This window comes from Myxocyprinus asiaticus, chromosome 26 (assembly GCF_019703515.2).
Source record: "Myxocyprinus asiaticus isolate MX2 ecotype Aquarium Trade chromosome 26, UBuf_Myxa_2, whole genome shotgun sequence".
NCBI classification, from domain to species: Eukaryota; Metazoa; Chordata; class Actinopteri; order Cypriniformes; family Catostomidae; genus Myxocyprinus; species Myxocyprinus asiaticus.
Window position 1 is genome coordinate 10429463 of NC_059369.1, and position 12101 is coordinate 10441563.

Sequence of the window (12101 nt, forward strand, 5' to 3'; positions counted from 1 at the left end):
TTGAAAAATGTAAAAAAAACACATTTATATCAAACATATATAGCTGTCTAAACAATTATAGTAAATTATGGTAAAAGCATAAAACATCAGTAGCTCGATAGTGGATGTTTTCAGTATGGATTTTGACATAATTGCTGTTTCAGGTGTTGGTTTCAGATGGTTTTAGATTGACTTCTTTGCCTTCAATGGGTTTCATTCATGTAACACAAGCAGGCTTTCTATGTAAATCATTCATAAAATCATTCTTAAATTGTCACATCCAATTCAGTATGACAGTTTATTTAACAATCATTCCATGAACAATTTACACAGAAATTTGCTATGCTTGTGTTTAATGAATGGAGGCCAAGTGTTTTCAGGGTTGATTTTACTTTTATACTGTATACTGTAAACGCTCTATTATAAACTGTAAAAAAAAAAAAAAAAAAAAAAAAAAAGGTACATCATTTTAACAATAAAAAACTTTATTTGGTCAACGGGTAGTTACCTTAGCATATATGGGAAAAATAAATAAATAACATACAGGTAATGAAATGTCAAATGTTACATGAAACAAGAATTCATTGCAGAGGCATTTTTGCTCCCTATTTTTAAATTTCTGGAGCTTTATTACACTTTTAGTAGCATATTTGCACTCATAAATTTCTGACAATAGTCAGCACATGATGCAAAAAAAATTTTTTGTACGGACATGTGTGTTTTTTACAGACAAGATTGATAATGGGTTGATTTATGTTTTAGCTGTCCTAAATAAGCAGTTCCCTAATAACGCAATGCATTTTAAATGAAGGTTTACAGTGCATGCTAATTTGACAACCTGACCACCCTTGACAGAGTCATAAAGCTTTTTTTTTTTACCCCACGGCTTCAAAAACACAAAAATGCTTTAAACATATATCCAATAAATAATTTTAATCTCCATATTTTTCCAGTTAAATGAAATCCTTTGTAATGCAGATTCCAAGAAAGAAGCAACACTAAATGGCACAGAATTACATCGAAATGTCAGAGAGTCCCAAATGAATCCCAAAGATTTTCAGTTGCAATGAAACAAATCACTAGTGAATGTCAAGTGCTTTAATGGAGAGCCAGAACACATAAATTAAATATGTGCTAATACAACACATCCAAGATTTGGCATGAAGCGAGAGCTTGCCATTGTTCTGTGAACCATATCAATTGGATTTCAAGGGGTTTGGTTCAGGCCCTTGAGTAAATGAAATATTTGGGTGATGACATTTTGTCAAATATCGATTACTCTACAGTGATGTCCGATGGAAGTAATTCTGTAAATCTGCTGGTGATACCGAATGGTAAATATCCAGTCTTCACAAGTGATGGGACATTTTATCTGCTTTATGGTTTACATTTCTGAAGCGTAGGCATTTACATTTCTACTGCAAAACCTTATAAGCCTAAAATCCTACAGCACTGTATTTTAGATATCAAACACTTTTTGTTCTGATTAGCTGTGTCAAATCGTGCAGCCTTTTCTCTTAAAGTAAGGAAAGTCAAATTACTTCGCCAGAAGCTAGAAACAGAAGTTAGGACACTGTGTTAAATCTAACGAGAAACTCTTTGGCTCCACACACCCTTTTGCAAGATTGTACTTAAGCACAGTATTTCTAATATGTCACAATACAGACTTCTGAAAGCACTTTCCCTGAAATGTCTTTTATTATCTTGGAGACCTTTCTCTTATTGCTGATGTAGGATTCAATTTTGAGAGTTGGCATTTCCTTCCACTAAAACACTCAAATTACTTTTGTTTTAGAAGCTTGTGTACAGTCTGCTGGACAAATGAGTTGATTTCGGCTTTCCAGATGTTGACAATTTCCTCTGTTCTCTTTTAAAGAGGTGTGACACTTGCTTGATGTTTTTCTGAAGAGGACATTTCAGAGGCTGTCTGCAACACCTGCTAGGCGTTTAATAGAATGGAATGAAATCTATTAAGGAAGGTAGAAATGTAATTAAAATGTGAGCAGGCAGAATTAAATGTTAGGCAGATTTAATAAGTGACAAATACCTGTACTCTACTCTTTTTTTGGGTACTAAATCACTCTGTGATGTTGTAATCTGACTGAATTTAATTCGCTTCTGAAATTAGCACATCCCTTGATGGAGACACCCAAAATAAGATGCCAGAGTGTACATCCCTAAACTGTTTTAGCATACATTTTTAGGAGCATGGCTGACTAATTAAAGGTAAAGTGTGTAATTGTTTCAATGTTCAGATTCGTTCTCCTAACCCAGCTTAATATGTAAATATAAATAAGCCATTGGTAGGTTGATTTCTGCATAAAGTGCAAACACTAAAAACACTTCTGTTTGTTTGAGTAACTGATCAGCCAGTCATAAACTATTGTACATGGGCAAAAGTATGTGGACCCAACCTCCTAATTAATGGCTTTTGTTATTTCAGCTACATTCATTAATAATAGAAGCATAAAATCAAGCATACAGCCATGCAATCTACACCCATTCAAAGGGTGATTCTCACAAAAGCTGCCAAGAAAATGTCAGTAGGAAACAGTAGGGAGATTTTTTAAAAATTTTTTTTAGCTAATTTAGCTAATAAAAGAAATCTAAAACCCTGTCCCAAGTGGCCAAAGAGATGAGTGTTGTTGGCCATATGGGCATGTGTGAGCTCCATTTTCTGGGTAAAATGTCCAAGGAGGGGTGCCAAAAGTGAGTTGTGTAGTGAGATGTTTTCAGTTGTGCAGGCTGTAATACAGTAAAGAGGAATGCATATTTTATAAACTGAGCACCCCAACACAAATCCCAAACCTAATCATCAGATGAAAAAAAAAAAAAACACAAAAAAATGTTAGAGGTAAAAATGCAACATCTGAATAACACTCGTTACTGATTATGTGAACGCGATTACTACTTGGTTTCAACATGGGATCTGAACCCATATTTCACACTTTGGTGACGCAACACGCTTCCAGTCGTGCTACAAGGGAAGATAAATTCATTGGAGCCGATGCACAACTGTCTGATAGAAGATGCTGCTTGTCGATTAGTCTGCATAACATAGCATAATCGTATGGGTACTGGAACCTTCGGAAACAAGTAAAAAAATAAAAATAAAATAATTGACTATCTTAAACAAAGCCCAAATCTGAACCCCACCGAACACCTTCAGGGTGAATTGAAATGCTGACTGCAAGCCAGACTCCATCGTCCAATATTGCCCGTCCACACTGATGCTCTTGGGTCTGAATGGTAGCAAAGCCATGCAGCCATGTTCTAAAATCTAGTGGAAAGTTGAACTAGAAGAGTGGAAGCTCTAATAGGAGCAAAGGAAAGACCAATTCCCATGGTTTCCCACATACTTTTGGCATTTAGTGTAGCAACACTGGCTCAACCAATGGTGCGAGTTTGGTTTGGGACCTGTTCTGTTTGGTAAGTCTAAAGGTACAGAAATTACACATTTTACTTTTAGCTTACTCTAGAATATCTAAGAAACAAATTAACAGCCATCAAACCTTTTTTGCTGGCTGAGCTTTTCAGCACGGGCAACCAATAAATGGCCCTTTTAAAACAGAGAAATCAGCTTTGCTACAAAATGGAGTAAAGCATGTACTGTATCTGAAAAGGCTACGAGAGGAAAGAGATGCACCCGTGGTGTAAATGAAGTCTGCCGGCGGTCTGATGTCGGCACGCGTGGTAGCCATCGAATAGGAAGTAGAGAAACTGTACTGGTCCAGTCCATTGCTCCCGGTGCTCATAATACGTTCTCTCTCCGCAGACGCTAATGAGCAGACGGCGAGCTGTTTAGTCATTCATCCTGTTTAATAAGCAGAGCTCTGCCCAACCGCCCTGGTCTCCAACAAGTACCCTGAGATGATTGAAGAGGCTGCGTAGCAGTCAGCTCACGTGCTCTGACTGCCAAAGCAACGCTACCTCTGTTCTGTATCATCCCATATTCATCAACATTGATCAGAGATGCAGAGCCAATCCAATGGCCCTAAAGTGGTTAACCAGTACACAGATAAATGGGGTGGAGCTTGAACGACTAGTTCTAGACAAGAGGACATTGATCTCGCTGGTAGAGATTTATCAAATGTTGAGCTTATTGTCATTTGAAATATCTTTATCTCAAAATCACACTTTTCTTCTAAGCTATATGATAGATTTGTGTGCGGATCAGACTGAAATGCTGATGTCAATAGACCACGACATTATGGTTCTGAAAGCCAAAAGTCTATAATTTTTTTCCATAGGGGAGTTGATTTTTAGCAATAACTTATAACGTTTAAAGACTTGCTGTGTGCTCTGAGGTTGTTAATTGACGGTATATGCTGTTGTTGACCCCATAAGTCATTTTTTTTAAAATAACGCATTTAAAAGTTACATTTTTGGTGAAGAACTAACCTAACCATGATCCTGCAGAGAAAGCTCAACCAGAGTATCATGGCAAACAAAGCACACCAAAAGAGCTCTGCAGCAACCACCCTATGACGCACTGTGAATGACGTAATCAAGTCGGTCCCCCTCCAGTCCTGTTGGGCCTCATGTGTTCAGATAGAAGACAAAGGCAGGCCTAACAGTCATAAAAACATAACTCAAGCCCCCACCTTCTAAGTCGTGAATTTTACTGATAAAAATCGCACCAAAATCAAACAAAGGGAGTCCAAAACAGACTACAGATACATGAAGCCTTGCCCTCTAAAGGATCGAGCTCTCAACTCCTATTGGATGAGGCACACCACAGAACGTCCCTCAAACATGACATCATCAGGACTTCAAATAATTCTGAAATGCTTCCAGAGTTGCTTCCAGCAACTTAGTTCACCGAATACGGACATAGCTTTTTGCTGCTCTCCGGTGCAACCTCGTGGCTTAAGGAAGTATTGTCCGACTTGAAACTGTAGCCATACAATCTCCATCTTGCTGGATGAGTTGAGATTACTCTGGGTTCAACCGAACACTCTAACGGATCCGAAGGAGACCGCCGAGCAATTCGCATCTTCATCCATTGGCCTACAGAAGTGAAGAGATTAAAGATTTCTCTTCCATCTTCAATCAAGTCGACATTTCTGATTTCTCCGCCAGCCCGCCGAGAATCAACAGCCGTACCACCCGCTGACAATCAACAGCCGTACCGCCCGCCGACAGCACGAGGAAACGGCCTCCCGTCATCACACGAGCCTCAAGGAACCGGGTCAAATTTAAAGGACGGAGGAAAACACATTCTACTTATATTCTCATGCGATTCAAGTAAGAGGTTTACGTTTGGCAGAGATAGAATATTATAGCGTGTTATTCTTGTGTTTCAAGGTTTTTGCTTGTATAGTTTACGGACCGCCATGTCCGCTCATTATTAATACTCAGGGTATTAATTATCACAAATTTGTTTTGCTGTATTGTGGTCCAACCAGATTGGATTGTTGTGCATTTTCGCCATTGCGGGTGAGACAGAAACTGAGTTCATCCATTATAGTCAAATAACGCAGGACTTTTATGAGACCCGCTCGTAAAACCGCGTCTCTGAGTGATGAACACGGCTGCTTTATCTCCAGCTATCGCGAAATCAGCTTTCGGGCTGTCACTTAATAATCTCTCTCTCTCTCTCTCTCTCTCTCTCTCTCTCTCTTTCACTAACCACACTGACACACACACTGTCACACACACACACCTTATGTGTTATAGGATTATTTTATTTCCATATCTAATCATATCACTGTTTAGTTTGTAGTTGTAAGTCGGAAGTTTATTGACTGCATTGTATTAATTATTAATTGATATTACTGCATAAATAAACGTTGTTTATATTACAAAGAGAAGTGTTTTGGTTTGTTCTGCATACGCCTGTGTCATGCTGACGGGATGTCAGTGCTTGGATTCAAACCTTCATTCATTGTTTTTTTTCCCGAAAATCGATATTCTTCGGATGTCGATTTTCCTAAGAAAACAATCTAATATTGAGACTGTTTTACTATTCGGTTATTAGTCCCTGATTCCAGGGTGGTGCCCCGTCAATGTTAATCCTTATTAATACTCTATTGATTTTTGATAATTGATAATTATCTTTGATTTAATTTGAATGATCAATAAGCTAGTGTTAAATTTAATGTTTCATCGATGTTAACAATTAACGATTATCTTTGATAATTGTTGATTTTAAAGGATTAAATAAAGCTAACATTGATTCTCATCAATGTTCTATTGATTTTAATAATTAATAATTATCTTTGATAATTATTAATTATTGCTAATAACCAAACTTGCTCCTAAACGTAGCACACTACATTTACTGGAGCCCCATATGAGGTTTTAATGAGTTAGATCCAATTAATTAATTTAAATATTGATTAATAACTACAGAAATAATTATTAATTATCTCTGATAGTAACACTGATCTAAACAACCAGTAAAGCCCGACAACTCCCAAACTACTAACAACTGAATATTTTGCAATAAACTTAAAATACTATTAATAAACATGTTACTACACACAATGTAAGAAGTTAAACGTAATAAATGTTCATATAATGCTATAAAATTGTGAACACATAATTTAATAAAGCTTTTTTTGCTAAATGCAATTACAATGTATTACATTATGAGAAAATTATTACATTTTGAACATTTATTACCTTTCACTTTTTACATTATGTACAGTTATTACATTATGCTTTGTTATTACGTTATGAGTTACTTCAGTTCTCGTGAAGAGGTCATCGATGTTCTGCTAAATCTTGCCAGTAAAGATTTATCGAAGATGGGCTTATTGTTATTTAAAAGCTCATTATCTAAAAATGCCACTCTGGCATAGAGTAAGGTGTTCGGTGAAAAACAACGGCATGACCTAATGATTCGCCAGCTGCAGTAACAAATATAGATCATACAGGCTGACACTCATAAAATGAGTCCTTGGTGACCTCAACCAAAGCAAATAATCATGGAAGGTAGTGAAAATGGAAAATTGCCAGGGTGTTGCTTTGCGGATGTTAAGGTGTTCAGAGTGGTTGCTAGGTGCCAGTGTACTGGCCCAAAAGAACCCAACCAAAGTCTCTATGAAATTATGATCCTGGGATATGGCTCAGGTTTCCCCATCGATTGGTATTTTCTCACATGTTTTATTGTCCACAAGGTGAAAATCAAGAGTTAGATTGCTTAGAAAAGTAATACCCCACCTCTTTTCAACAAGCCACACAAAATTGAAGTATCATTCATGTCTATGGCACAAACATTTCGGGACAAGTCACATGCCCGAGTTTAATACTTAGGGTTGAGGGTTTGTTTAAATCCCTTATCATGAGTAAGAGCAATAGTAATTGTAATGGTTGCTTTGTGATTCACAAGTGATGATGGATGCAAGTATGGTGGTACTCTGAGTCAATGTTAAGGATCTGGGCTACAAAGCATGCAGGTTAAATTCCAGGAACTGAAAACCTGGGAACTAAAGAATTACTAAATTTAAAAACCTGCTCAGTCACCATTATGTCCTTGAGCAAAGCACTTAGGCTCCAAAGGGATATCCCAATGAATGCACCGCATGCTAAATGATATGTGATTTAATATGGTGTACTATGTGTCTCTAAAAAGCACCTGAAGGCCCTTTCAAGATATGTACTAGTATGTCTCTTAATGTGATACAGCAGTGAAGAATTAATGCAAATTCTCCCATTCATTTAAAATACTCCCACTAAAAGGCAAACACTAGATGCAAAGCGTGTTAACAGCTCTAAGCAACAAGGTTTTTCTAGTGCACGGATGTGTATGTTCTGAATGTGTTATGGGGCTTAAAATTGAACTGTCATTGGAAAAGCTAAATTAAAACTACAATTATTCTGTAGTTACAGTAATAACTTCCTCAAGGGGTTATCAACTCAGGAAGTCATCACGGAAAAAAATATTCCATTGCATCTGGAATGAGCCAAATCTTCAATTTCTTACTAAGGAAGAATTCTCCTCGTATAAAATTTTTTTGGCTGGTGACAGCTGGGGTCTGAGTATTTAATAACTGCAAGAATAACCATTACTTACAGCCTACATCTGTTCCATGCTCCCCAGTTAATCGTACCTTTTACTGGCCTCATTTGGATACCGCCTTTTTTGTAAAATATGTTTATCTGCACAAAGCTGTTCCTGACAACACTGCACAAAGCCAAAAGTGATCCATCCATTAACAAACATTTCATGCTACTCTTTACAAGGTGAGAAAAAAACTGATTAGGTTTGCATCAGTGTTGTAAAGTCTCAGATTACAAACAGATGTTCCAAAAACATTAATGGCAGGGGAAGCGTTTTGAAGATTGAAGTTTAATTAAAGTTTACATCCCTCCTGTGTGACCAAACTTATAATTTATTTAACAACACCGCATTCTCACTTCACTCCCAAAGACATCCCAGACATGAGGACTGTAAATTGCCTCAACCCACAAGTATAAAACAAATCCCTTGTTTTTGATGTAGAAATGATCAGTTCAGTCATGAAACTCTTTATGATGCAATCAGATGTCTTTTGAACATGCAATCTGTTAGCCAGTTGACTTGCAGACTCTATGGCCCAATCTTATAGATATTTTGACATATAATATCTTTTGTAATTTGTGAAGAGAGTTGTTTGCAGGGAAGTCGGTTTAAAGTTTTTCTCTCTGAAACCCTCCTCCACCCCAGCATCACTGTCTAAATCTGCTTTGAGTGGATTGTATGTATGTCTAATTGTGCATTAGCATGTCTTACATGCTTGATGCTGCATGTCTTATGTATGTCTAATTGTGTAGCAGGATATCTGTGTGTGTTCCAGTAGTAGCAAGTCTTTGTACATGCTCTGCAGTAGCAGCAGCAGCAGCGGAAGCAGGTCTGGTCCACCAAAACAAAAACTACCAATTTGTCAAATCCAATATAACACATTAAATTTATTCTGAGTTGTCATGACTGAGCTTTTTCTAAAGTAAAGTAGGATAATTGGGTATATTAAAGGATTTCTGTCATCATTTACTCTTCCACATGTCATTTAAAACTATGACTTTCTTTCTTCCGTAGATCACAAAGGTATTTTCTATACAATTAAAGTGAATGGGGACTGTCAAACTCCAAGACTACCAGGGACAAAAAAAAAAAAAAAAAAAAAAAAAAAAAAGTCCTAAACTAGTCTATATTAGTTATATTCCAAGTATTTTGAAGGCATATGATAGCTTTGTTTGAGGACCAAAACTTAAAGGAATGTTCTGGGTTCAATACAAGTTAAGCTCAGTCAACAGCATTTGTGGCATAATGCTAATTACCACAAAAATATATTTAAACATCCCTCCTTTTCTTTAAAAAAAAAGAGAAACAAATCGAGGCTACAGTGAGGCACTTACAACCGTAGTGAATGGGGCCAATTTTAAGAGGGTTTAAAGGCAGAAATGTGAAGCATATAATTTTATAAAAGCACTTACATTAATTCAGCTGTTAAAACTCATGTATTATTTGACCTGTAAAGTTGATTAAACTGTCATTTTTAATGTCATTTTAGGGTTTGTTGATATTTCATCGTCATGGCAATGAAGTTGTAAAATTGGCTATAACTTTACACAGGAAAGGTTAGTAAGTGATTGTATCACACTAAAATCATATTAACACGCATATTGTTTATGTCTTGTGGCTATATTTTTGAAAAAGTGAGTATTTTATTGCAAAAAAATTGGCCCCCATTCACTTCCATTGTAAATACCTCACTGTAAACCAGATTTTAGCTTTTATTAAAGAAATGGAGGGGCAAGTCAAAATAATGTTTTGTGGTATTCAACATTATGTCACAAATGTCGATTGAACTGAAATTGTACTGAACCCTGAATATTCCTTTAACTTGTACTGAACCCAGAATATTCCTTTAAGATGTTTTTCACTCTATTCAAACTTAGTGATGCATATATTCAAACTTGTCGCATGAAAAGCTCTGTGCTCCTGCACAAGATGCTGAAAAACAGAAAGACACAGTGCAACGGTCAAAGATGTTCTTCTAGCACATATTTACATAGGAAAACAATAGAAAAACAGTGCAGACTGATGCAAAAACATGTTCAGAGTGAGCGCCTCCAATATAGCAGAGGGAGTTTTAGTGATAAACGAAACTCTAAAAATCTATTTTATTCAGAAGACATGGAATAAAGTAAGTGAGTTATACTGACTATTTTTACGATGCTTTCGTGGTGCTTTGTGGCCTTTCTGGAGCTTGACAGTGCTTGTCTCCATTCAATTTTACAGTATTGTATTAAAAGCATTTTTGCATTTTGCTTGTGTTTTATACATAAAATTGGGCTATAGCTTACATCCACAATGTTCAAAGTCAGTGAGAGAACACAGACACATAGAATAGAGCAAAAACTGAGGTCAATTACATGTAAAGAGCTATGCAAAGCATTCTGTATGTACAGCAGCTCTAGAATAGACCTTTACCACTGCTTCTTTTTGCATCCGATAGATACAAAGCAATCCAAAACATAAAACTCTTTTGAGAATATAACTGTTCATTTGTTCTTATAGGTTTGGGAACTCTAACTGTAGCAATCCTTCAATGGGCAAATTGCAATGGTGGCAATTATGGCTGAATACAATTACGAACGCTCAAGTCAATAAGCAGTATGAATCCATTTGGACAGAAACTGCGAGTCTTTTATGCCATGTTCATTAGCATAGCATGAGTTAACAGCAGGGAGTCCTCCGTGCATGCTGAGCGCAAACTTACCTCCCAGGATATGACCAGCTCGTGTCTGCGACCGTTTCCCCCTCTCACATTGGCAGGGGCCACCGTCGGAACTGCAGATAAAGAAATACAACTAATTTAATGACACATCATATTATTACTTTAAAACACTGGTGAACTTTTCTTTCTTTCTTTTATTTATTTTTTTGGCTAAAATCTGTGTACAAAAATAGAAACGGTGCATTTGTATGACAAAGCCATTGCTTACTAATGAAAACTAATGATTAATTAATACTCTACTGTAAAGACACATAAGGAAAATTCATTCTATAAATGTACAAACATTAATGTCTATAAGCATCTATAAGAAGCAATGCCAAAACAGTTTTTAAGATCACAAGAACATACATTTAATCATGTGTGTCCAAACTTTTGACTGGTTGTGCACTTAGTAGAGAAAAAGTGCTGCAACAATACAGCACTAACTAAAACACATCTGACAGTTTGATTCACACAAGCAAGAACAAAGAAAACTTTCAAAAACAAGAAAGAAACTGAATTTAAGACAACAAATTGGTGTATGATTGTGCCATGACAACTGCAATAATTCAACCGGCCTAAAATGAAGATAAAAGTGTAGCTGTCATCATATTCATATATTAGGCCATTTTGCCACTGCATACAGGGATGAATCGAGTTGGCCCACTGAATGTTTTTGAACCAAAGAGTGTTGAAGTGAGGTTTTTGATCTCCATAAATAGTATTCTGCAGCCTCTTTGCCTGAGGGTGCAAGTGCCTTTCTGTCTCAGCTCAAACACAAAACTTGTTGAAATTCATGTAAGCGGCTTATTTCCCAATTCTCCTCCAATTAAAATAGAATCAGGGTCACCCTGGATATTCAGACTGGTGGCGGCAGTCGTAAAAATGTGTCAAAACACACAGCTACACGATCCTTCGAGTGGAAGATTAATGTAGTTTGAGTGAAAACTGTTTATTTATTCAGAGTTTTTGTGTTCTGTTGGAGGACGTTTAGAGCAATGATATTCACAGGTGAATGAAAAAAAAATGCAGATACCTGCTTCTTTAGTGCGGACCGCTCTAGAGGGGGCACTCGGGTCACCTGTGCCTATAGCGTTTGTGGCCACCACCCGAAACTCAAACTCCACCCAAGGGTTGAGCTCCACAGCCATGGCCGACTCCATGTTTCCAGTCACTGGATCTGGATCTGAGGGTTATGAAGAGCAAAAAAGTGAAGTATCAGAAATTAGAGGAATCAGTACAGCCTTAAACACAAAGTCATTTGACATATATTAAGATTACATATGTATAGATTGGAGGCTTAAACAAAATACGTTTTGACACATTCATTTGAGCTCATGTGTGAGTAACACCTGTTGTCGGACAGACAGTAGGTCAAAATTTCTGCTGCTGAAATCGTACTGTGCTTACTGAAAT

The 12101-nt window shown here is 36.9% G+C and overlaps 1 protein-coding gene across 2 annotated transcripts in view; it reads right to left on the minus strand.

The window, feature by feature from the left end:
* cntn5 (contactin 5) overlaps positions 1–12101 on the minus strand; it is a 427194-nt gene that overhangs the window by 14496 nt on the left and 400597 nt on the right. For both annotated transcript variants that reach the window (XM_051656265.1, XM_051656264.1), the window contains exons 17-18: positions 11722–11871; positions 10689–10759 (exon numbers count right to left, since the gene is read on the minus strand). In XM_051656265.1, the coding sequence (XP_051512225.1) occupies positions 10689–10759; positions 11722–11871 (221 nt within the window). The remainder of the gene's footprint in view (positions 1–10688; positions 10760–11721; positions 11872–12101) is intronic.